The 26,462-nt window shown below is 39.1% G+C and overlaps 2 protein-coding genes across 2 annotated transcripts in view; one reads left to right on the top strand and one right to left on the bottom strand.

The window, feature by feature from the left end:
* The first annotated feature begins 352 nt into the window (after positions 1–352).
* appl2 (adaptor protein, phosphotyrosine interaction, PH domain and leucine zipper containing 2) lies at positions 353–19,386 on the top strand. The gene is made up of 21 exons (XM_038705190.1): positions 353–691; positions 3,057–3,155; positions 3,717–3,776; positions 5,450–5,521; positions 6,494–6,581; positions 7,006–7,047; positions 7,137–7,195; positions 8,336–8,482; positions 9,082–9,164; positions 9,494–9,646; positions 10,964–11,152; positions 11,248–11,290; positions 11,547–11,603; positions 12,850–12,944; positions 14,386–14,541; positions 14,743–14,795; positions 14,987–15,161; positions 15,772–15,808; positions 15,930–16,085; positions 16,179–16,226; positions 16,953–19,386. Exons 1-21 carry the CDS (start codon positions 635–637, stop codon positions 17,082–17,084), a joined length of 2,001 nt encoding a protein of 666 aa, XP_038561118.1. The 5' UTR covers positions 353–634; the 3' UTR covers positions 17,085–19,386.
* A 430-nt stretch (positions 19,387–19,816) lies between these two features.
* Positions 19,817–26,462, bottom strand: part of tubgcp6 (tubulin, gamma complex associated protein 6) — a 30,256-nt gene continuing 23,610 nt past the window's right edge. The window contains exons 21-25 of the mRNA XM_038705189.1: positions 24,942–25,136; positions 24,171–24,303; positions 23,240–23,453; positions 21,471–21,664; positions 19,817–20,317 (exon numbers count right to left, since the gene is read on the bottom strand). Coding sequence (XP_038561117.1) covers positions 20,226–20,317; positions 21,471–21,664; positions 23,240–23,453; positions 24,171–24,303; positions 24,942–25,136 — 828 coding nt within the window. The 3' untranslated portion in view covers positions 19,817–20,225. The remainder of the gene's footprint in view (positions 20,318–21,470; positions 21,665–23,239; positions 23,454–24,170; positions 24,304–24,941; positions 25,137–26,462) is intronic.

The following is a 26,462-nucleotide window of genomic DNA, read 5'->3' as shown; positions in this document are numbered from 1 at the left end:
AATGAGCCAAGCTGTCACCATAATGAGTATTTCTGTACCTTTAAGTAACATTTTGAATGCATATAGTTTACTTGCAATGGAGTATTTTTAAATTGTGATATTGCTAGTTTTGCTTCAGTAACAGATCTGAACACTGCTTCCACCACTGTTTAATTATTGAAGACCTGCTCTTTTCAACCTTTGGTCAACCAATAATTTATTGTATCTTATAGTCTGTGTCACTTGTTTTTCAAGTGACAAATGTCTTATTTTGAAATTAAACTCGGCAATACTTTAAATGTCCACATGGGGTCACTGTTGATACTAAAATAGTTAAACGTTAGACGAAGCCCGTAGCCTACCTTCGATTTAATAGTCAGCTGCTACCTACCCACCGAAGTTTTGCTATAAACCCAATCATATCATCTTCAGAGCAGAAGTAAATGGAATATAAACCCTTACTAAAACATAGTTTATAGGTAAAGTTTAGCTGTTTACTGGTCGCTAGCTGCTCTTCACAGCTGTGAATGAGATCAGACTTGGGCCCGCCTCCAGCTCCTACGTGTTCCTCTCACCTGCGCATAGACTTCTGGGAAATCGAGTCCATGCTCTAAATAATTCAAGCTTCCATTCTTTCTCTTCCACCGCTAACAAGATGCCGGCCGTACATCACAAACTGCTCCTTGAGGACGCTTTACAGGACAGTCCTCAGGTAGGCCTGTGTGGGGGGTTTATCACGTTTAAAGACACAGCTGTCACATAAAAAGACGTTACTAGCGCTGAAGTTAGCTTACTAGCCCAGACATTATCTTGCTCCCGTTGTAGGCTGTTTCTACTGGTCGATGACAGCTTCCAATTGACACATTGTCATGGGAATGTAAGCCTCTGCCTGGAGTGGCTGTGCCCTCCCGCTGTAAACAATGTTTTAGTTTATACAGCTAGTCATAATTATGGGCATTTGTGTGTCTGTGGTGTATTTACTAGGATACCGTTCGTCACAGGGCTCTTAACATACATCCAGACCCATACCTATATGGAAGAAAGATGTCACGACCATAACTCAACCAGAACCAATCTCCTGCAATATTTTTATTTGCCAGTGTCGTATGAAGTTTGATTTGGGGCTAGACCCGATTTTGGAGCCTAACTGGGCCTGATTCACATGATGTGGGAGGGGTTTCCATTATCGGACTTCCCTGGAATTAGTCAATAGTCTGCAACAGGGCAGCAATGGTAGCTGTCAGCAGTCATGCTGTTGATGACTATGCTATGTTGTTTGATGCTTAAAGGTCTGAAATGCAAAATGAAAGTCCTAGGCCTCATGCAAGGATATTAGTGATGGTGAAGCGAAATACAGGATTGCTATTATTCACATCTAATGTAGCCTGTATTTCCTGCTCTGTTGCAGCACTCTTTTGCCAAACAGGGATGCCCCCTTTGATGGTTCTGCTTTAAGTGCAACCCGTGCTAGAGGGTCATTTCTTTCCTTTCTCCTTTTGGCCTTCTAAATGCCATTTCTACCTAACAGGAAACAGGAGTGGTGTATTTCTACAGTAAAATGAAACACAGTCAAGGCAGACAATAATCTAGATGATTTCATTTTGGTGTGAAATGTCTCTCAATCCTTCTGTGGCTAAAGTCAACAGAAGTGAACTGTAATCAGACTTTAACCTATGGGTGTGTTCCTCTCTGCTGCATCTGCCCTGCCTTGCTGCACCTGTTTATGGAAGAAACAGCTGCACCCAGACAGGATATTCTCAGTTTGCATAGCCAGCCTGAAGTAAAATTATAATGCCTTTAGTTTCACTTCCAAGCAGCTCTTCACCCAGACAGGATATTCTCAGTTTGCATAGCCAGCCTGAAGTAAAATTATGATGCCTTTAGTTTCACTTCCAAGCAGCTCTTCAACATGCCTCTGCATACTGCAGCTACACTCACCTCTCTTTTACTCAGTGTCTTTTGTTCTCTTTACACTTTACTACAATGATCTTATACAGCTATTTTATGAATTACTGGTTTCCACCAAACCTGATTCAAATTGGGTTTGTTTCTTTTTAACTTGGGTACTAAATGAGTGTAGTGTTCAGTAGTGTTGTAGTCAAGACTGCCCAGACCGACCGAGTCAAGATCAGTGTTTATCAAGACCGAGTCAAGACCAAGACCAGTTCCCCACATTACATGACACACAATAAAAACGAGAACGAGATCATAGGTACTTCTCAAATTGATCTGAAAGATCCACATTCCCATTAAAACACCCACATACAAACACTAAGAGCTGAAATCAACGTAAGCATCTTTATTCAACACTTTTTTTCCATCTTACCATCGCAGGGAGGGGTGACAGTCATTAACATTAACAACACATTAGGGTTATTTGTTGCATTTGAAGCAATATGTTTTTCATCCAATCAAAGTTAGGATGTTAACAAATAAATCAGACAATGCAAAAGCAATTTATTGATATTCCAAAAGTTATGGTCTTGACTGATCCCGAATCCTCATTGTCCGAGACAAGACCAAGTACAAATGCGGTCGAGCCCAAGATGAGACAAAGACCATCAAAAAGTGGTCTTCAGACTGGTCTTGAGACCAAGACCGGTCTTGTGTACTACAACACTAGTGTTCAGTATACTGTAATGCGCTTCCAGTGTAAGTGATGGGAGACAAAATCCACAGTCCTCCCTCTGTGCTTGATAGTGTGTCCTTGATATTTTGTACTAAAATTGCTGGCACTTTGGAAGATATCCGCTTAATTTGTCTTGCTGAAGCCTCAAATAAACTACTTTTTTGTATGCAGAACAAGGACCGGATTTTGTCCCCTATCACTTACATTGATGTAAGTAAGAGGATATCTCTTATGAGCCAATAAAACTGTTTGAATGTTCATATGGGCACCTGACTATTTTTTAAGACTTTAAAAAATATGAACATATTCTTTAATAGTGATTTTTGTTGCTGTTGTAGATTAATGGACAAATTGTTTCAGCGCTGTTTACAATGATCTAACAATCATCCAGTCTGTTCATCCCTTTGTCATATGGATCAAAAGAGTGTGTAAATGTTCTGTCTCACAGACACGCTCCTTGCTCAGTGTGTTTGAGGAAGATGCTGGCATGCTTACAGACTATACCAACCAGCTGCTACAATCGTTGCAGCGTGTGTTTGGAGCCCAGGTACTAAACAACACACAAACAGACACACACATGCAGACTCCCTGTTCCCTTAGCTGTATGTGGCTCTGTGAAACAGCCACATGTGTTCAAACATGATAAAATGAGGAAAATGTTTTTTTACAATTTTATTTGCCTAAAGATGATTTGGGGTTGAATGTTTGCATTGTTGAACTACAATAGCGCAATTTTTTGATTTGCCTCAAAATGAGGAATGAAACATTATGCACTGAAGGCTGTACTTTGTTCTCTGTTGACGATGATTGCTCATTGTGCACTTGTTGTAGTCACAATAAATGCTTCATTTTTCTCCTGAAAACAAACATGGCCTTAGACCTTTTCTGAACCAATACTAGTCCACTGTTAGAGTTGGCATTTATGTGACCTGTCACCTTGTGCTTTTTCAAAGGAATCTTCATTTGAACCCTGATTCACCTGTTGCCCATTCACTTTCTTTCATCCCTTCAAGGGCTGAAGAAAGAATGACAACTGTAGAAGCTACATACAATTCTCTATTAATCTAGTCTGTTAACTTTGCTTTTCCCCTCTACCTGCCCCTTACAGAGTGAGATGGGGTTGGCCACAGAACAGCTCTCACAGCAGCTTCTGCAATATGAGAAGAAAGTAAGTATGGTACCATTAATAAGGTATGGGGGTCATGTCTCCCTCACTTTAATTGTCTCGGGTTGATTCTTTTTAGTGCAGTCTCTGAACAGTGTTGTCTGACTGCCCAGCCACCATAGTCCAGATAAGAGAAGAGGATAGTTAGATAGCTTGTCAGAGTCGCCTTTAGTTATTACCATGTCCTTAAAGCAATGAGCATAAGGAGCACAAGCTCGTGGTACTTCAAGTGTTTTTCTGCATTTTGTTTTCCCTGAGTTGGCCTCACAGGCTACATACAGGCTGCCCTTTTGTTGGGGCTGTATGCAGCCTTAAGTAAATACCTGCAGACACTGCCCAGGGTTGAAAACATTTACTACCAATGTGTGTTTTTTTTGGTTAATATTTATATTTACAGTTAATATTCTTCTTTAACAAGAGCAAAGCACAGTGTGTTTTGTAGTAAAGATACCAATAAAACAATATCTGGCATTATGAAAAATTATTAGGGTCAGTGCTACTGAGCTTAGAGGTTTACACAGCATCTCTATTTTTTTGTTTTACTACCATTAATATGAAAAGCTAATTTACATCTGTAGCCCCTGAGCAGGAAAAAGAGAACAACATCTCTGTTAAGAACATTTTGTTAGAATACCATTAATAGGGAAAGTACAATTTTAATTTAAATAAATTTAATTTTAATTTATTGTATCATACTTTGATAAATATATAGATTTATGTCTTTGTTTATTTGACAGGGACAGTGCACAACTTCTAAGCTGTACCAGAGTTAGCTATAAGCTAATTCAATTCAGTTTTATTTATATAGCGCCAAATCACAACAACAGCTATCTCAGAGCTCTTTAAATCTGTATCTTTAATCTTTAAATCTGTAGCCCCAGAGCAGGAAACAGAAAACAACATCTCTGTTAAGAAAATTAAGAATTTAGTAGAACAAAATTACAAGACATTTCATATTCACAATACAACGATGAGTACATGATTGGGTTGATTTTAGCCATGATTTCATATATAATTTAGTTCTCCCTAGTCAAACCAAACCTTTGTGACTTAAGCCCACGTGGCTTCTTTATCATGGCTAGTGTAGGTGAAGTAATTGAAGTAACTCTGGTAATGTACAATAACAACTATATGTATGGCTGCATCAAAATAGAGAGAGTCAAACCGATGTTCTGAATCTCATTTTTATCTGAACTTTCTTTCCATGCGTGAGTTTGTATGTGTCTGCCACACCTCATCTTTTGAAAGAACCTTGAAGTAGGAGTGCCTCTCTGTTGGTAATCTATCATGGGGACTCGTTTTATGTGGCTAACAAGAACTAAAAAATAAAACTGTTGCTGAAGTCAACACAGCTGGTCTATTAAATCATGCTGGGGGGGAATAAATAAGTGGATCGGCTGACTTTGTTGGATAGCAGAGTGCATGTTGGATAGAAAAACAATCTGTACTGTCATGTAATGGATGCACTTTTTAGTTCCTTCGAACAAGGCTTGAAACTCTGCATCTTAGTATGGTGATTATTAGCAGCTTTGGCTTTGTTCCATGGAAGTGATGTGCCGGAAATGCTGGCAGAACAGGCTATTTTTTACCTCTTTAGCCCATACTTTCGGCTAAATCTTGCTAGATTATGCGGTTTTGTGGTTTAAAATGTGTTCCCCCTCCCTTCTTCTGTCTAGAATTTTGCCCTTGGAAAAGGTGATGAAGAGGTAATCGCCACACTGCAGAACTTTGCCAAAACTGTAGGGGAGGTAAGGCCTGTGTTGTTTTATGTCTGTATATTTGTGTGTGTGTGTGTGTGTGTGCGTGTGTGCGCGCGCACTTACAGCAGAAGAAAGGGATGATAAACTACTGCACAGTCAGTAACTAGCGCTCCCCCTCGCACGCTGGTGGAAATGACCTCAATGAAAAGAGCTGAGCATTATCCTCCCAGTAAGACCAGAACAGATAGTATACCGATGCTAGGAGGGGAACGGTGAAGTGGATGTGATGCCTATCGCAACGGATGGATGACTGTCTAGAGGATGGCAGCGGTGGATGGATGGATAAACAAGGGGTGCGTAGGCTCAGGTATATAGACAAAATAGATGGGCCTTCCACTGTTAGCAATTGGGGTCCACAAGCCTGCCTAGTCAGCACTCAGCAAGATTCAGGACACACACGTATGCTCAGAGGACACAGGCTAATTGTTTGCTTGACCTTTACCTCATCCTTTGCAGAGGAGAACTGATTTCATGGTGAGAATTAGGGCGACTACTGCACCTAATCCTGTGAACTTTAGCACTTGCTAAATCTTTCAGATTAAACTGGATGTCAGCTTGTTAGATTTTGTGTTGAGTGTAGCTTGTGGATAAGCATAGAGAACTGTGCGTGTGTGTGTGTGTGTGTGTGTGTGTGTGTGCGCGTGTGTGTGCGTGCGTGAGATAATATGGTCCTGTTTCCAATGTCCAAGGAGTAAACAGCAGGTTTTCTCAGTCTCATTACGAAATGTACTCCACAATATGGTCTTTTTATGATGTAGCATAAGCATTGTCTGGAGTTATGCACCCTCTTCACTGAAAATGTTACATCCCAGATTGTTGCAGCAATAACTGGCTGCAAATGTCACTGTATATATTAAATTAAATTTAAATCCCTCAAGATGTTTGGCAAGGGTATGTTTTCTGTTTGTGTCCTTGTGCAGTGCTTGATATTTTTTGTGTAATCTGTTTTGTGTGGTCCAGCTGAACTCGCTCCACTCTGAGCTAGCCAACCAGATGGCCGACAGCATGGTCTTCCCCTTGATCCAGTTTCGAGAGAAAGATCTCACAGGTAGAGACACACACACACACACAGATATATAAAAAAAACCTTTTCTCATGATACATTTTTATGTTTTTAAGTATATTTTTTATGCTTTTATTAAAGTTGAGGAGAGAGGGAATGGCTCCATTTTATTACAGATAATGCATTTGTTCTCTGTAATAGTGTTATAGTATAGTGTTGATAGAATATTAAAGCCAAGATCTTGTTCTTTTAAATATCAAAAACTTAAAACAAAACATGCATTTCAAAACCAAACTACATGTGACATTCATCATTAATTCTAAAAAAAACCTGAACAGAAAACCGTTTGTACAATCATTTTGTTAACCAACACCTTGAGTTATCAACTTCAAGAAATAATGCATTTTTTAAAAGATATGAAGCCATTTTAGATTTCCTAACAAAATGTTCTCTATATTGAATGTTTCAGAGATAAGCACACTGAAGGAAATATTTGGGATCGCCACTGATGGTGAGTACAAATCCTAACCTATTTCGGAAAACAATTTACAGCTTGCAGTTACCATCTGATCCTCATGTCCTTTCCCGCCTCTCCTGCAGAGCACGAGGCAGCTATGGTCAAATACAGCCGATTGCCCAAGAAGAAGGAGAATGAAAAGGTAGAATGACTGGGAAGTACTTTCTCAGCTTCACTGATGGAGCGTTGTCCCCATTGGTTACGAGCTGTTAAAAGGTTTTACAGTGCAGTAATGGTAATGCAGTGGGAGTGTTTTATTGTCATGTGAAATACAAATAGATGGAATTAATCATTTCTTTGCTGCCAGGCCCCACTGTTGTGGTAAGACTGTAACAGCACCATGCACTATAATGGCTGCAAAGACAAGATTCCTCTATTTGCACAGATAATGCGAGTGTGTTGCTTATTTGTATGAGAGTGAGAGTACGACATGTTTGCATATGTATGAGTGTGTACAGAGCTTGGTGGGTGTGTGTGTGTGCGTACGTGTGTGTGTGTGCGTACGTGTGTGTGTGTGTGTACGTACACGTGTGTGTGTGTACGTGTGTGTGTACGTACGTGTGTGTACATGTACATACAGTGCCTTGCGAAAGTATTCGGCCCCCTTGAACTTTTCGACCTTTTGCCACATTGCAGGCTTCAAACATAAAGATATAAAACTGTAATTTGTAATTTGTGAAGAACCAACAACAAGTGGGACACAATCATGAAGTGGAATGAAATTTATTGGATATTTCAAACTTTTTTAACAAATAAAAAACTGAAAAATTGGGCGTGCAAAATTATTCAGCCCCCTTAAGTTAATACTTTGTAGCGCCACCTTTTGCTGCGATTACAGCTGTAAGTCGCTTGGGGTACGTCTATATCAGTTTTGCCCATAAACGTTTTGCCCATTCCTCCTTGCAAAACAGCTCGAGCTCAGTGAGGTTGGATGGAGAGCTTTTGTGAACAGCAGTTTTCAGTTCTTTCCACAGATTCTCGATTGGATTCAGGTCTGGACTTTGACTTGGCCATTCTAACACCTGGATATGTTTATTTGTGAACCATTCCAGTGTAGATTTTGTAAAGTAAAGGGGCTGAATAATTTTGCACGCCCAATTTTTCATTTTTTTTATTTGTTAAAAAGGTTTGAAATATCCAATAAATTTCGTTCCACTTGAAATGTGGCAAAAAGGTCGAAAAGTTCAAGGGGGCCGAATACTTTCGCAAGGCACTGTACATACATACATACATACATACATACATACTGTTGTATGCTTAACTCTCTCTACTGTCTGGGCAGCTAAAGTCAGACTTGGTGAAAGAGGTGGCCTACACTAGAAGGAAGCAGCACCAGGCCTCCCTGCAGTATTACTGCGCCCTCAATGCCCTGCAGTATCGCAAGAGAATAGCAATGCTCGAACCTATGCTAGGCTACACACAGGCACAGGTACTGAGCAGCTGTTGGCTGACAAACTGGAACTCATTTTCCTATCAGTATTGAAATTCAGTATTTACATATGAGATGTGATTTCCTTCACTGGATGTGATTTAGTTTACAAAGGACATTTATTAGTGTAATGTGTCAAGGCAATATAAATGTCAAAACATTTTATCTGTGTCGATTAATCCATTAGTTGATCGAGAGAAAAATGAATTAACTAGTTTCATAATAGGTTTATCGTTTTATTTTTAGTTTAGTTTTCTCAAGCAAAAATACCTATAACATTCTGTGGTTCCAGCTTTTCAAATCTGAGGATTTGATGTTTTTCATTTTCATATATGATTGATGACTAAATATCTTTGGGTTTTGGACTGTTGACCAAATAAAACAAGCTGTTTGATACATCATCTGTGGAAAATTATACTACTTTGAATCGAGAAAGTAAAAGGCTGATTAATTAGTAATGAAAGTAATCGCTAGTTGCAGCCCTACATGTGACCAAGTGATTTTTGTCTGATGTTACAAATTTCTATTGCATAAAAGTGCAACTGTGAAAATAAACAAAATACAAGATAAATTGCTCATTATTATTTCCAATCTCTCAGATCAGCTTCTTCAAGAAAGGTGTTGAGCTGGTGTCAAAGAAGATGGACAACTTTCTCTCCTCTGTGTCCAGCATGACGCAAAAGTGAAGACTATGTCATTATCATTCATTTTCATGTGTTAAGTGCATGTGATGAACCATAGCTTTGGTACAAACAATATAAAGTACTGTGGCTTTTTGTGTATGATCCTAAACAGAATATTTTATTTGAAGAATTGTACACAAATATAACATAGTTTTGGTCAACCTTTTCAGGGAATGCAACTGTTTACAGAATAATACTTCATCATAATAATCTTAAGCAATCAAATCTAAAAATCCTGTATTTTCATGCTCAATTTGTAGAAAAATCCAAATTTCTGAAAGTCAGTTTTGATGGAATTTGTCTGTACTAAAACATTCTTCCTGTCTAGTATCCAGGCCCAGCTGGATGTGGAGGCAGAGGCCATGCGTGGGTCCCAGAGGGAGCTTCTGTCTGTGGAGGACACTGTCTATATGCCAGATAAGGACACTGAGCCTGTCAATCGCACGCTTATCCAGAAGGCTGGCTACCTCAACATTAGGAAGTAAGATTAATTAGTGTCATTATGGCCCTATCTATTACCCAGTGACACTTCCTATTCACATAGCGATAGTCGATATGTGAAGGAGTGTCTTTGGGGGAGGGCGAGGCGAATTGAACAGCTGAGGATCAAGCTTTTAATCTGTCTTCATTTTATATATGTGACATTTCAGTGTTTTGTTAGGGAATTAATTCTAGTGCGATAGATGTTGCGATCAATATAAAGTGGATAGGTCCTGACTGTCTGAATAACCAAACACAACACAGAAAGGATTTTTGCTTCTCTTGCTGAAGTTGCTCAAAATACTCATGAACACAGTAAACAATAAGTCTGTCACAGCAGACGGTAGGTCAGGTAACATGTTGACACTGTGCGCTGTCAGCTTATTGCAGAGTGGATGTATGAGAAGGGAAACTTAGCATAGTGGCTTCAGGGGGTAGTACTGTAGCGTAGCCCGCAATGTGATTTAGTGAAATGTCAGAGCTGTCAAACTCTGTCTCTCCCTCATATACATCCAAAGTCTTTGACAAATGTCTGTGACACCAGAGAAAAGGTTTCCACAGAATGCCATTCTGTTTAATGACACACACTGCCAGCAGCCTCAAACGCTTGTCAAATGGAGCCAGAGAACATTTGCTATTTTGAATCGTTTCTCAATATCAAGGGTCTGAGTCACCCACGGCAGCATGAGCCACACACTTCGATATTAATCAAAGGAAATTTATTTGGGAATATTTTTTAAACAGAATGTACAAGAGGAAGGCTTGCAGATGCGCAATTCAAATGAGTCATATGCACGTTGCTTTGTTTTGAAACTGAGTGGATACAGATCCTCTGCAATGAGCACTGAAAATAGAATGACAAACAAAAAGGGATTGAGGACATCTCAAGCATTTACACATTAAAAATAATTTCTATGTATTTTTTTATTGTGAAAAATATAGGAAAAATATTCCAAATTTCCAGTTAAAGTTTTCATGAATGATTACTTCAAGGTATTGTGTTGACTGATTCAGTACTATCCCGATACTTTGGTACTGATTCGATATTACGATTTATAGTGAGTTCTGTTTGCATTTTTAACACCATGGGGGACAAGTTGAATCATACACTTCTAGAGACTGTTTTAGTGTTATTTCAGCAGCATCATTGATTTAATGATAATTAATAATAATATGGCTATTAATTAATCATTAATAATATGATTCATTAATCATTCATTAACCATCAAAAATCGTTAAAAAGAATCATGATACATAAGTGAATAGTTTAGTGCCGACCTTTATCCACTCTTTCTGCCCTGTCTTTTCTGTGCTCCAGTAAAACAGGCCTAGTGACCACAGCTTGGGACCGACTCTACTTCTTCACCCAGGGAGGGAACCTCATGTGTCAGCCGCGGGGGGCGGTGGCGGGGGGCATGGTGCTGGACCTGGATAACAGCTCGGTTATGGCTGTGGAGTGTGAGGACAGACGCTACTGTTTTCAGATAACCTCCCCCTCAGGCAAAACGTATATGTTCACTTTTCTACATATCCAACAATGACACCATTGTGTATGAGATTTGGATGTATTTTAATTTTCTTCATTGTCACTGATGCCTCCAGGTCAATGATCCTACAAGCTGAGAGCAAAAGGGAATATGAAGAAGTAAGTGTGAAAGAGTCTATTGAAACAGCTGTGTTTGATCTTATTGTTTTACATCTTCATCCCAAAGACATTTGGTGATGTCAGTCACAGAACAACGGAGTAGCTGTCGAGACCCATTTGTGTGGTTTTCATATTTGTTTTTGTGCTTGGACACGTCTGACTGGCCTGTCACAGCTGGTATCAGTCAAGTGATTTCAGGCGACTCGCATCTGAGCTATAGGAAGTCCTAATGTAAATCTCTGTGTTTCTTTCTCAGTGGATTTGCACTGTGAACAACATCTCCAGACAGATCTACCTGACTGACAACCCAGAGGTAACACACACTCCCACACAGTTTCATATGCACACACTGCATCACACACACACTGAATAAAAAAAAATAAAAAAAGACACTTACTAAACCAAATGTCAGATGTAACAAAATTCTGACTCTTAATCAGAAGCATTTCATTGATCTTTATAGATTAGAACATCACTCTTGGTATTTGATCAGGCAGTGAGACATATATTTGTTGTTCCACCACTTTAATTAGAATCAAATAAAATGCGGAATCTATTCTCTGTTATGGAGACATAAAATGTAATGGTGTTGTTCCAGCACTGTCTCTCTGAAGTCTCTCACAGATGTTGTTGCCTTTACTGCTTTTTCATTTGCACAATCCTGCATGTTTACAGGAGGGTTGGCTCTCAGTGAAAATGTTTATTTTTCAAATTCTCCAGAGACAAACAGACTATAGCTGTGTCTGAAATGACTCTTTCTTTCACTCATTTATTTTCCCTGCATGATAATGACTTGGTAGTTTAAATGTCGAGTTGGTGATCTGTATTCTGTGGCCACTCCATCTTCTCATTTCTTCTCTTTGTGATCTGTGTTTATTGTTTTATTTAAAAAGGAATCGAGCATTGTGTAGAGAAGAAACTTCCTATAAATCTGTGACTTATAACATCCTCTATCATATATCACAGTTTCTTTTTTGAAATTTAAATTAACATAATCATTGTTTTCAATTAAACTTTTTTTTATTTACAATCCATCTTAAATGATTGTGTCCAAGGATTACTTTGTCAATAATGTTTTTTTTTTGTTTGTTTTTTTCATGTTATGGCATGTCTATGAACACTGATAGTTTAAGTTGCTAGTACTTGCTTTATGTAGCAAAAGGAAAATTCTTCCTCCCAAATCCTGCATCAATAATATACACCTGGGCCCAGAAATGGCTAGAAAGACTAATTTTGGACCTGAGACCTTCAGTCATTTTCTTTACCTGGGGAAAAAAACCTAGGAAAACGTAAGCTATTTTTTAACAATTACTGCTGGTGAATAGACCCTACTTATGGCACCCAGAGCAATGATTAGGTTGAGATAATGTAGAGAATTGGTGTGTGTGTGTGTGTATATATAAAATATATATATATATATATATATATATATATATATATATATATATATATATATATATATATATATATAAGCATATTTTTATACACTGTTCAGGTCTTATTTATAAATGGCTCACCTGCTGATACAGTGATGCTGCAATGTCCCTGTTTCTTATTAGGCTGTTGCCATCCGTCTGAACCAAACTGCCATCCAGGCAGTCACACCCATCACCAGTTTTGAGAAGAGACCTGAAGGCTCGCCCAACCCTGACAGGTCAGGCATGGTCCTTGTGTAAGGGTTTATTCATAACACTACATACTGCATCAATTTTAAAATGAAATGCTTTTATAGAGGAAAGAAGTTTGCATTTTGCTGCAACATATTTTTTAAAACTATATATGTTGCATTCTTTTTGTTCTTTGTTGGGTAATGAATTTATTGTGAAATACTAGTTAATCATTGTGTCTGTGCCGTGACACTGTAAAAGTGACATCTTCCTCTGCATGTATTTGTTCTTGGTGTATAAAGTTAGAGCTTAGCATGTAGAAGGGTTTTTACAGTCAATGAGATAAAATGAGGGAAAAAGTTTGGATGGTTGTTTTTTAAAACCACAAACACACAAGCAAAAGTCCAAGGAAAGGATTAAAGTTTGTGTGTGTGTGTGTGTGTGTGTGTGTGTGTGTGTGTGTGTGTGTGTCATACATAAGCTACTCATGTTAGCATATCCGGCTTATTATCTTATACTGGTAGTAAACTAATGCTAAACCAACATTACTTCCAAGATCCATTAACATTTTCACACTACATTATTTTGTGGGGTTACAGTAAAGACAACTAAGTTATCTATTAGCATTAGCTGGCAATCATGTGCACATGTAAGATAGCAATAGTTGGCTGGTAAGACCACTTATATGGGATTCCTGTTTCAAACCATTTCAGTTGGAAACATTTGTCAGCCAGTTTTCAACCTACTCATTGAGCCAAGTTTAGCTTAATTAGCTAGTGTGCTAGAGCTGAGAATACAGGCAAGCAACAGTTGTAATTTCGCCCAGGCAATTAATAATCACTGGCTAGAAATGATAAGCAAGCAGCAACCTCTGGGGCTGAAGTGGCAAAATCTTGCAGTTCATCAAATGGCCACTAAAATGCCCTCCTGTAAAGCAAAAATAAATGTGTACATTTACAGCCTGGTACAAAAAAACAGGTTTGCTCTCTAATTTCCTCATTAACTGTTCGAGAGGTGAATTTTTATATAAATTACTGGTTTAAATTATATTAAGGCTTAAACTTATGCAAAATTAAAGGTGGGCTGCTTTTAGTGACTGGTGAGTGCCATCACAGGTACAGGCTTGAATGGGCCACCTCAGCTCCACCTCTCCACATTTTTTGGTTTGAGTTGGGCACTGCCAAGAACCAGACAATGAACCTTTCATAATGCAATTTAAAATGTAGCTAAGTTTTTATTACAACATTCTCTTTACGGGACTGTAGATTTTGTCCCCGTCACTTACATTGTAGAGAAGGGACCTTGCGGCCAATGTAGACTAGAGAAACTCATTCAATTCTATTAAATTAGAAACTCTGTAGGCGTATTGTGAGATAGACCTCAAGAAATGTAAACATGTCCTTTATAAGTTGAGTGGTAAATGTTTTGGATGTTCTGGGTTTATTCCTAATATAACTTACCTTCATTCTGTCTGTCTCATTCCTGAAGAGCTAAGCCAGGAGGTATACACGCCACCAGCAGCGGTTCCCAGAAGACAGGGGCTGCCCCAGAGCCAGAGGACCTGATAGCCCCTGGGACACCCATTCAGTTTGACATCATGCTGCCAGCCTCCGAGTTTCAGGACCAGAACAGGGCCGGGGGAAGGTGAGGGAACATCCGGGGCAGGAAGTTTGTGGGGGTGCATGGTTATGAGAGACAGGCAGGAACAAGGTACTGGTGGGTGATGACGCTACTTTCCTGTACGTTGGCCTCATAGTGGTTATATCATTTCCAGGAATCTGAAAGCTTCATAATGACTCAATGTAGGGGATTAATTGTTTTTTTTTGCTGGCGCTCCCCCGACAGACGCACAAATCCATTTGGAGAAACGGACGATGTATGTTCAACAGAAAGTGACGGTAACCATTTTCCTCTTCCAAGTGCAACTTAATGTTCCACTATCTCTCTGTCAAAGACTGTTTGACTCCAGCTCAACCTCATTGTGTGCATGATTGCGTACCTTAAGTTTACAATTTATTTTATTCACTGTCCTTGAGTGTTCATGCTGCGGATGTGTTTGTGTATGGGTGATGTTTGTATGTTTCCGCAGACTCCCTTCTGCAGCAGGTATTCGCCGTGCGCTTCCTGGGGTCAATGGCAGTGCGCTGTGGCAACAATCAGGAGGTGATCTATGAGGCCATGAGGCAGGTGCTTGCTGCCCGAGCCATCCACAACATATTCAGGACTACAGAGTCTCACCTCATGGTCACCAGCAGTAGCCTCAGGTAGAATTTATGAACTGTTACATGAATACTACCTTTGAGGGCAGACAAAAACTACTGATTGAACCTCAGAATATAAAGATGGGGATGCATTCAGAAATTTCCCACCAATACAGAATTTTTTATTAATTAAAAATAAATTTAATTTTGATTCAAATGTGTCTTTGTAATTAAATTACATAAAAAACTTTTTGATGGTCTTGAAATCCTGTAGCCTCACACTGAGCAACACAACAGAATAAAGGGGTGTATTATGTGTTGTACAGAGTGTAAAGCCCCCTGAGGTGAATTTGTAATTTCTCTACCTGAAGACAAAGAGAAAAGACATTGGAGCAAGAACCTTCTGGAGTCTCTGGAGTATAAATATTTGCGACAAACTCTTTTGTATGCCAATTAGGTTATCCTACAAAAACATGTGATGTTGAGGTGTTGTATAACCCATTATGGGTTTTTCACATTTGTAAGACACTTCACCTTGCATTGCTCTGTAACTAAAGACTATTTGAAAAAGAGACAAGAGCTCGCTAACAAAAGCTGACAAATCTAAAGCCAAGGCTGAAGTATTACTGCTGTTTTCATATTCCTGTGAAAGTCTATTTTGTCTTCACAATAGGTTGATTGACCCACAGACTCAAGTTACAAGAATAAGCGTAAGTATGATTGATTCAGTATCTCCTCAAGAACCTTTTTTGTCCCTTATTAGGCATTTAAGAGGTCCAGTCATGTTATTCAACTTAATCACATTGTTTCTCAATATTCCTTATTTCTCAGTTCCAGCTTGAAGAGGTATGTCAGTTTGCAGCCCACCAGGAGAACGGGCGGCTCATGGGATTCGTGGTTGAGGGCAGAGACTGGAGTGACGGAAATGAGGAAGGAGAGCCCTCATTTTGCGCCTTTGTCTTTGAGAGCAACACGGAGGGCGAAAAGGTTGATACACCAAACGCGATTTTTTTCAAGGAGAAACATGTTAACTGATGCACAAATGTATATTGAAGTTTTTCCTTTTATTTTTATTCACAGATATGTTACACCATTAGCTTGGCGAAGGACATTACAGAAGCCAAGAAGGTAGGAAGGTCACGAAAAAATGGAAAACAGTTAAATTGAATGAATTATTGAATGCTGAAAGGCATAAACAAGAGGACAAAGTAAAACACAATTAAATAAATTAGCTGTTTTTAGTGGCAAGGAAAAGTGATAATCCCCCTCTCATGGTAATGTTCCCCCATAAGAGAGAAACTGATTACATTTTCTGTAAAGACCACACTACAGTATTACTGTCGTTGATGCCACTTTATTCGAGTCAGGCCTTTATCTTTGTATACAGTGCCTTTTTAAAGAAATAAAATCTTTTGGACTTTCATAAGCCCACATACTCCCTGTAGATAGCTTTGAAAAGAAAACTTAACTCATCTTTTCAAACTTGCTTTCACCTAGAAACTTAAATACATACTATATTTTACCTCACTCACAATATTTATTTACCGTTTTTGTTCATTTTATTTGGATCCTTCAAAGTCATTTAAGTCTTGCAGATGCACATTATTTGTATTTGGTGAAGCTCAAATTTTATTTTATTTTTTTTAGGTTTTATATTTTCATAACGCTGAATCCCAGTAGCTTTTACAGTAGAACAGAAAGAACACAACCACTAGAGGGAGTTGGTCAACATTTTACCTCCTATAGCCCTAACAATAAAAGGTGACAATGTAGGTACATTTCAAACACACACAAAAAATATAATAAATTCTTACTCAGCAACTGTTTTTTTTTTGTTGTGGGTTTTTTAATAAGGACCCAGAGGCACTGGCCCAGCTGATGAAAAACATGCCTCTAACCAACGACGGCAAATTCCTGCTGCTGGAGCCTGAGACGGGAGACACAACCAACGGAGCAGGACAAGAAGACCTGGAGTCTGAGGCCTAGTCCGAGTTAGGACCACCCCCCCAACACACACACGAAAAAAAACAAAACAACAACAACCAGGGCTAAAGTCAGATTTTTTTTTTTCCCTGGACGAAGGTGTTCTCGTGACCCCCTAGCCCCAACTATGGTACTGTAACACCCATATTAGTCCATTTACCCTGTGTTACTACATCTATTTTTTTTTTTGCTGTAATGAAAAACGTTAGCAGGCGGTTGCCTGCACCAAAAAGCACATGTCATGGGCGTTCTATTTGATCTGTTTTTCTACAGTCAGATAATTGCATGGGTCTTTGGATTTTATTTTTTTTTTTTTTACACCACTGTGGGTGGTACTTATGACAAAAGGGACAGCACATAGGTATTGGCTGTGTTTTATTGTCTTCTAATATCCCCAGCTATCTACCAGAAAGTGGTGAATAATTTGCTTCAGTTTAGGTTTACATTCATTTCTAGGTTTACAAAGTTTGAAGTGTTTGGAGAAAACATTGTTTTACACTAACTTGTATGTAAGGCTCCTATGCAACTACTTTGACATTTATTTCTTGTTTATTCGTGTACAAAAAAGTAATTGCACTTCCAAGGTTGATCATTTTTAATAACGCTTGATGGCTACAGAAGGCACTAATTGAGGAATTTGAAGGATCTTAGACTGTTAGGACAGTGATTTAAAATAGTTTAAAATAATGTCCGTTCCTGCTGCATTGCTCGTTATGTGTGAGCATGTGTCTTGAAGCAGTGGACACAGTTGGCGCAAGTGATTAAATGTTTGTTCTTTCTGCACTCTTGCCACTACAAGGTTACACAGACATGGCATCCCGACTATCTTAAGCATTCCCACTAAACCGAATTAATGTAATTTTACATTATTTTTACTACCTGTAAGAAAACATGTCTTAAGATGATCAGTATGGGAGGTCCTCCTTGAGCAGGTTGAATATTGTTTTGCGCTCAGTTTCTTGAAAGCCTATATGTCCTGTCTGAGTGTCTATATGATGTTTAATCAGAGTTGGCCGTATTAAAAGCTTTCAGAGCCAATATGCTAGGACTGATGCTGTGCATGATTAAATATTGGCATTCTCTCTGTCCCTTTGCAAAAGATTAATACCTCCACACTGAGCAGTAGTACTAAAGAAATAAAGTGAAATGTTACAGTAGTGCATCGGCAGACCACAGTGGGGTACTCATTGAAAAGCCATTTGTTCTTTGCTTTTACATACGAATAATAATCAGAACAGAAAAACTTAAGGGAAGGCGACTGATCTGTGAAATTCTGCCTTCCCTCTGGATTCCAGTGCAGTTTAATACCATTCCAGCCCATTCCAGCTTTAACACTGATCTAAATGGACAGTGGAAGCCCATGGTGCACTGTGTGAATGTAATATGTTTTTTACGGTGTAATACAGACGGGGTCAAAACCACTGACTTGACGTTGATCGTGAAAGTTACATTGTGTTGACCAGTGCGCTTGCTTGCTTTTTCTACTCTACATCAGAGCTCTTGGCAGAAACATAGCCTATGTTAAACAAGAATAAAGAATAATGTGGATATTTTAGAACTGCCTCCTGTACTGGTGAAATAATTAGTTACAGTTATGTGTGATTGCTTGTGACACTAATCATTGTAATTAAAGTAAAAAGTTTTGACAAATCTGGGGAAATGCGCTTATTCACTATTTTGGAGAATTCTATAAAAAGTGTGATACCAATATGAAGCTACAGCCAGTTAGCTCAGCACAAAAAGTGGAAACAACTGTCAAGTGGTACCAAAATCCATTTAACCACACATCTAAATATCACTAATTAACACTTCTTCATTTGTTTAATCTGTACAAAAAAGTGTAAACTTTTTCTTGGCTGGTTGCCTGGCAACTGGCAACCAAGAAATAGTCTGGCACAAAAGAGAAACATTAATTGGTGCACATTAGAGGTGCTAGTACGTGGATTTTGTTACCACTTTACAGAAGCAGGCTAGCTGTTAAACCCCCTTTCCAGTCTTTTTGCTAAGCTAACAGACTGCTGGCTGTAGCCTTACATTTAAGGAACAAATATTAAGGTGGTATCAGTCTTTAACTATCAGAAAGCGACTAAGTATTTCTTTAAAGTCTGTCTTTAGCTTTAAATCATAAAGGTTAACCATTTTTCTTTCTGTTGCCTGATGTACATGTGTATCGGCTGGTCTTCTGACGCTAGAAAGAAAATTCTGTCCATCCAATAGACTTGTACCCTCCTTCCTCTGGTGCTGGTTGAATTGCTTCAATCATACCCATACCATCAATAAAACTACAGCAATGCATCCAAACAAACTTTTGTTGACTGATGATATAAGCATGAGATTTTTCCCCCCCCAGTTTGATACAAACTGGTGCCTGTGTTATTCCTCAAACCTGCAGTCAAGAAACTAAATCCTCTTTCTGTATGTGGCCTCCTGCAGCCCTTTACACTTACTGCAGCTGTGCTACATAGTCTTGATATACATGTGTTTTTTAAGTAATGCGCTGTCAGGAAAAATCTGGGCACTCAGTGTTGAAAATAAATGAGTAATAGGAGAAAATGCAGCCCTTGCTATATTACTGTCATTTTGGAAATGGCTTAAGTTGACAGAATCCACTACCCATAAGGCTTTGCACTTAATTTGTTTTCGTTTTCTAAAACCAATGTTAACACCTTTAATAAGTTTGTTTTTTCTTACTCTAGTAACTGTTTTCTTTATATCACAAAAGAACTGAGAGCAACGCTAGATAATAAAACCTTTATTAGACAACTTTTAGCTATTTACATATAATTGAAATTTAATTTATACACAGCTGGATGCACACCTGAGCATGGGAGACATTACAGACGGCATCAGCTTCATCTCACACAAACTTTGGAAGCAAAGCCATTAACCAAGCACACAGACATGTAGTTCAAATCCTGCATATCACTTGGCCTAAGTGGTTTGAATGTCAAATCCATAATAATAAAGAACTGGTGGGGCTTTAAATTCATTTTGGAAAATGATGTATTATATGTGTCAAAGTAACTGTCTTCGGCCATATAAACACTCGTGATACACAATGGTCCATTGGATAAGTATCAAACAAATGGCCAGCATTATGTCAAGTACTCACACTCATGTACAACATACACACCAGTACACAGCTCAGGAGTCTTTGTAGTAGTTGTTGAAGTTAATGCGAAGCAGGAAATCCTCTAGATGAGGTTGGTAGCCTCTGTTCACCAGCTTGGTCACCACTGACAGAAGTAAAAAGAAACAAAACATTTTAGAAAAGCACTACACCCTACCCTACAAAGATGTTAAGTATGTGTTCTTCATAGCACTTGTCTTAAAACAATACTCATATTTACATTGAAACACTTTTTGGCATGCTGTAATCCCTGTTCATACTGCCATTGAGAGATCAAAAGATCCACAGTCCAGAAGACACATTAGCAGAAGATAATATGAGCAGGGTGAGTTAGAAAAATCCTGTGGGTATCTTCTAAAGTCTGTTTAGTGCAAAAAGGACTGTGGATTTTGTCTCCCACTACTCACTCTGAAACGGCTTTAGGGCTCTTAATAACGACTATGAACAGAAGGAACAATTATAGCCAGCAAAAACAGTTTTAATATTCATATGAACATGTCAATTCTGTTTTAGGACTGGCTTGAAAAAAATATCAATCATTAAACCCCAAAATTTAGGAAACACATTGGTGCAGCAAAGAAAGTATACAGATTTATCCAAAAAATGTATCCAACTCTTATAATCTAGTAATCACACCAGTGGAGAAGTACTTTAACACATACAAGTTCAAACAAAGCTAGACACTGTATAATTTAAAATACAACAATTACTCCAATATTCCAAAACTGAAACTTTAAGCTACAGTTTTGTTTCATGTGTTCTATAATTCAGCTCTTTGTTTTTAGACTTTTTCACATTATTTCTAAAGGCATTACCTCTAATCTAAGACCAGATGCTTTACTGATCACCCCTGGTTCATTTTAAATCAAAGATGAACCTGACTTCAGCTCAGAAACATCCTCTTCCCTCATTACAGCAAAAAGGGTAATACTCATGTAAGCTCAAAGAAACCTATTCTCTCAACCATTACAATGTGGCTGGATGACTTAATCCCTTCCATTTAGGAAATTTCAACATGCTTTAAAAAACAAACTCTCAATTTGTTAGAATTTGGCTTAGTTAAATACCTTGCAGCTTGAAATCAGAAGACAATGTACACTTTATACCTTTGGAAAATTCCATGTTATCAAACTACTCAATAAAAATGTGTAAAAACAAGACGGGGATCAGAACTGCTTCACCTTTTGATGACCCTTTCCCCAGAATTTAAATGTGGGTGAAGGCATTAAATCAGATCCAAAACAATATCCTGCCCTTACCTTTGAAAAGGAAGTGAGAATAATACTTGAAGGTATTGTATGACTGCTGCATGGCAACGAAGCTGGGGTGCACTGCCTCCCCCTGCTGGCTGTCCCAGGGCTGTGCGATCAGCTGGGCCCGAAACTTGAGGATCAGGCTGAAGATGCTGTGGATGATGTTCATGACCGGAGCCGCTTTCTCTGTCAGCAAACCCCTGGGGAGTCGAGAGCGAGGGGAGAGTGCAAAGTTTAAGAAATGTGACAAGGAACTTTGGAATGACTTTTCAGACGGGCTGAAATTATACACAGAAAAGTGTGATACTGACAACCTCTCCTAATGAGATTAAATCATTCATCAGGTTCAAAAGTTAGCCGCAGATCCAGCTGGAATTTTAATTAACTTGTGACGAGGAGGTTGAATTAATTTTCTATGAAATTATGGGTGCAGAGTGTTCCACTTTAACTTGCTGTGCCTCTACAGAGCCTGAAGAAATTACTTCACTCCCTTGAATGTTTCTCCATTTTGTGGTGCAGGCTAAAATCCTGATTTCTGGCTATATTAAAGTTCACGACACTTTGCAAAACAGCTTTAACAACACGTAATTTTGAGTCCGTCCATATGTGAAATATCTGAGCTCCAACTGACATTTATTTTTTAGATTGAACGACTGATCTAAAGCTGCAACTATAAGTCAATCAAAAAAAAAAAAAGCCAATTTTTGGGCACAAATGCCAAACACTTTATGGTCAGTGTTCTGATGTGAACGATTCCCATCATAATTTGCCAAGACTCAAGCAGAGGTATTACTATTGCTTGTTTCCCCCCCCCAACCAAACAAAGATATTCAATTTACTGTCTTAGAAGACAGAGGAAGAATAGAAGAATCAGCACATTTTAATTTACCTGTCATGAGCTTAAATCAACCATTTCTCTGCCAATACATGAACTCAGGTGATCTGATTCCAGTTCACTCCTACCAAATGTAAAATCTGCATACCTCAATACAGGTGAATACTGTAACTGCCCATCACAATATCGACCGATTGTTGGAGCTCTGTGACTCAATAAATGTAACTGATAGCAGCAACAGGGAATTTTCAAATGACACTGACAAACAAAGTGTATTTAATGTTACTCGGTTATGTATTGGCTGATACACAGAAGGGCATCTCTATTGGATAGGTGCACCCCGACCAGTTTTTGAGAGTGTGTGTATATGTTAGATCATTCATTCATGAGATTAAACATTACATGTCGACATATAGATCAGTCCGAAATTTCAAATTAAATGTATTTTAATTCACCAACAAATTCTATAAAGAGGGGCCAAACACTAATATAAAAGTTCTATACTAAATTATGGTAAAAAATGTGTGGCGTGACGGCCTGTGGAGGACAGCCTTCTAACTGTGGCACATGCATTTTTAAATCAACTCTGTGTAACTCAGGTGATGTGGTTTGGTATATTCACCATGTCCTTAGTTTATATAAGCTACAGTGTTTGAGTTTACAAGGTTATATGTGCATGCTCTCACATAGGATGCACAGGCTATAAGCTTAAACACTGAATACTTGAAGCTCTGATCACTGTAATTGCTGAAAATTGATATAATAACTTAATTTATTGCAATCAAGGGAAGACAAGGACATTTGGTCTTGTTCCAAAATGTTTTCTCTTAGAATACAATTAAAGAAAATCATATATAACCTATTTTGAGTACAGAGAGAACAGCAGGCATTCGTATGCAATAAATACTGTTATATGCACCTATGCAGTTCCAGCCCTCACCTGAAGATGGCTCTGTTGAGGTAATCTGCATGTGTGCGGTGGATGGCATCCAGGTCGCTGGCAGTGGCCAGCTTGGCTGTGAACTCGCTCCAGGACACTTGCAGGATCTGGTTGGCGATGTAACCCTGTATCACCTTGACAAAATGCTGCATCTCATGTCTGTATAGCTGCAGCTGATGAAACTGCACCGAACGACCTGCACCTTTCACCAGCGCTGAGGAAAACAAACAGTCATGATCAGTGCCACAAGGATTGAAACACATTTGCTGGTAACGGACTTTGAAATGTGAAGATCTGCTGCTTTTATGTGTCCTTTCACAGAAAACAAAAACACTGCATTTGGGCTCTTTCCTATTGTTCCTCAGCAAACTGAACTCACTTTGGGCTCTGGGAACTTCTGACAGGAATTCATCTTAATCTTGCTTTTAAAAGAAAAAATATCATTTTACATGAATCAGTAGGCACACTACAATACTGACATACCTCAGTTAACTTCTCTATTATACATTTTTTCTTTGAGTGCAGTCATGTTCGTCCTGCTTGTGTTAAAAAAATGCAGTCCTGTATTAAGTAATCATTCACATTTTACCCTGGTGATCAGTAATATGTTGTTACATTATGTTATGATCACTGAAGTTTACCCTCTAATAACTTCATACTTCGTTTTTCCCTTTTAGTGCATCCATTTATGTAGTCTATACACAGGCTTTCACAGATCAATACTATCTAACCCACTGAACACACTGTTTTACAACAATCCCACTGGTATGAGATGTGCTTTGTATAAATAAAACATAAAGGAATTGCAACATTCACCCCCATTAATATTTTATTAACAGTTCAAGCGCAACAGGAAGAATCTTAGCTCTTCCTTCTCAGAGGTACGGTGGAGTCTGAGCTGGGCCTGAACCTACTGCTCCCACCTTCTCACCTGTTCTCTTGAGGTGGAACCAGACCTCACGGAGGCTCCACACCATGTGTTTGAGTTGTAGCAGGAACGAGAACAGACGGTTGTACTTGTTCATGCAGCTGTCCGTGATGATGATGTTCAGTGGCCAGTCCACCTGGGAGATGACGCAAAGGGAAAGAGACAGAGGCGCCAGGGAGAGAGAAAAAAAATGTGTGAAGGTGTGAGAGCAAGTGAGTGTGAAAGAAAGCAAAAGATAAGTGGAATGGGAGTTGGAAAAAAAAAAAAACAGGTAAAGGGAAAGTGACAGATGAGGAGAGGGGAGGAGAAAGGTGTGGGTGCAGAGACGTTGATAAAGGAGGTGAGTGGAAGACAGAGTGGTGAGAGATGGGGGGTGGAGGAGGCATGGGGGAAATGATATATTGAGAGAGAAAGAGCAAAGTAAAATGTGAAGTAAGATAAAGATGGGAAAAGTGAGGGAGGGAGATTAAGGAAAGGGACAAGATGGAGATTCAGTAGGAGAGTCAGTCATAAGAGAGATAGGAGGATGAAGAACAAGAACAGAGGACAATATGTGCAGTATTAGTCACTGTGCATGTCACCCAAAAGACCCAACTCCAATCAATCTACGAGGTTCAACCATTTAAATGCGTGATAAGCTAATTTTCCACACCCAGGGCAGTTTGTCAAAACATGACAGGTTGTCACATTCAAGCTGCCAGTCATGCTGTGACAAGCATACCCATGCACGCGTACACACTCTATTACTCACCGCATTAAAACACATCGCCTCACCTTGTAGCGTAGCTCCAGACAGTTGAGAGAATCGGGGGCGTGCGGGTGGAAGGTCTCCGGGAGGAAGCGTAGAGCGAAGGTGAAGTTGCCAGCTAAAGGGGTGTCCCCATGTAAGCTGTACTGCAGGGCCTTACTGAGGATGGAGTTCAGGACCAGGGGGGTCAGCAGCTCACCGGGAGTCTGGCCACTGCCCAGCTGGGTGGAGGAAATTTTGGTTAAATAAATTCCACAAAAGGTCAAACATGGATGACAACCGTTACCTCTACACCTGTAGTGCTAAATGGGCTATGAAGGGTTTCATTCCAAACAAACACTACAGGTACCTGATTACAATGATTAGCTTGCTTTCCGGTTGAGGGTGCGCTAATCAGTGAAATTAGCTGGTGTAGTGTTTGGCTGGAACAAAAACCTTCTGTCTCATGGGCCTCGAGAGACAGATGTACATGAGTGTTTCAGAACAGCACCAAGGCTTCAGAACAGCACCAAGGCTGTACTTGTTATTTCCCACCAGGAAGTTCAGTTTTGACAGAAGTGGTTTTGGAATCTGGCAGTGAAACATTGTGTGCTGCGAAACAGGAACAGAGAGACAAAAGAGAAAATACTTACGAGTTTAAAGCAGCTATAATTGATATTTTTATAATAACAATGTGACAATGAAGTGATGAACCTACAGAGAATTATCAGCTGAATCTGCAGCTCCTTATAGCATCATTTTCAGCTGCTGCAGACAGTTGTTTTCAGTGAAAAAGCTCTAAAAGTCCACTGTTCACTACCTGCTCATCACCAAACGGCAGAAAGACACAGTTAGTTTAGCAGCTCAGGAGCCTGAAATTTCCCTCAGGAGATGGTAGAGACCAAAAACAAAGCATAAAGGGGGGAAATATTGGACTTTCGGAGGCGGTCATAAACACGACTCCAAATTATTTAACTTGATTATAAGGTTAAACGCAGACAGTTGCTTATTTATACAAATTTTTTTAGCCGTCTTCTCCACCTCTCCTCCATCCGAGGGAAATAACTGTCTCTCTAGCTAAGTGCTCCGCTCTCTTAACCAGCTGGTCGCTAACTTTGTCTGTGTGCTGAGGGCAGGGAGAGTGAAACAAAACAGTTAAGTTGCAGGCCATAAACCAAAACAATGAGTTTGAAAAGGCAGTGAAAGCTCCATTAGGTTGAAGGGAACTGCAGGGCTGGGTGATAATCCTCTGTGGGGTTTGTCACATCGAGCGACCCCTTTTGCATTACAGACACAGTCATTTAATATAAGAAAAATTGATTATTGCAGCTTTCAGAATGCTCAGTTTTGCTTGTACATTTCACAACAACAATCCCTTTGCAAAAAGCTATGTGTGGTTTCATACAATACACACAGGATCTACACTACATTTTAGATTTTGCAGGAGAAAATACAAACATTCAACTGTAGGGCTCATACATTTCTAAAAAAATGGCTGTTTGCTCAAGCTTTGGTGTATGCCTGTACTTCAGGGTATTATTCAATGTGTACTTAATAGTTTATGGATA

This window comes from Micropterus salmoides, unplaced genomic scaffold (genome assembly GCF_014851395.1).
Source record: "Micropterus salmoides isolate LMB-PRFRI ecotype aquatic unplaced genomic scaffold, ASM1485139v1 Ms_hic_scaffold_8, whole genome shotgun sequence".
NCBI classification, from domain to species: Eukaryota; Metazoa; Chordata; class Actinopteri; order Centrarchiformes; family Centrarchidae; genus Micropterus; species Micropterus salmoides.
Note: the sequence above shows the minus strand (reverse complement) of the source record. Positions and strands in the feature narration are given on the sequence as shown.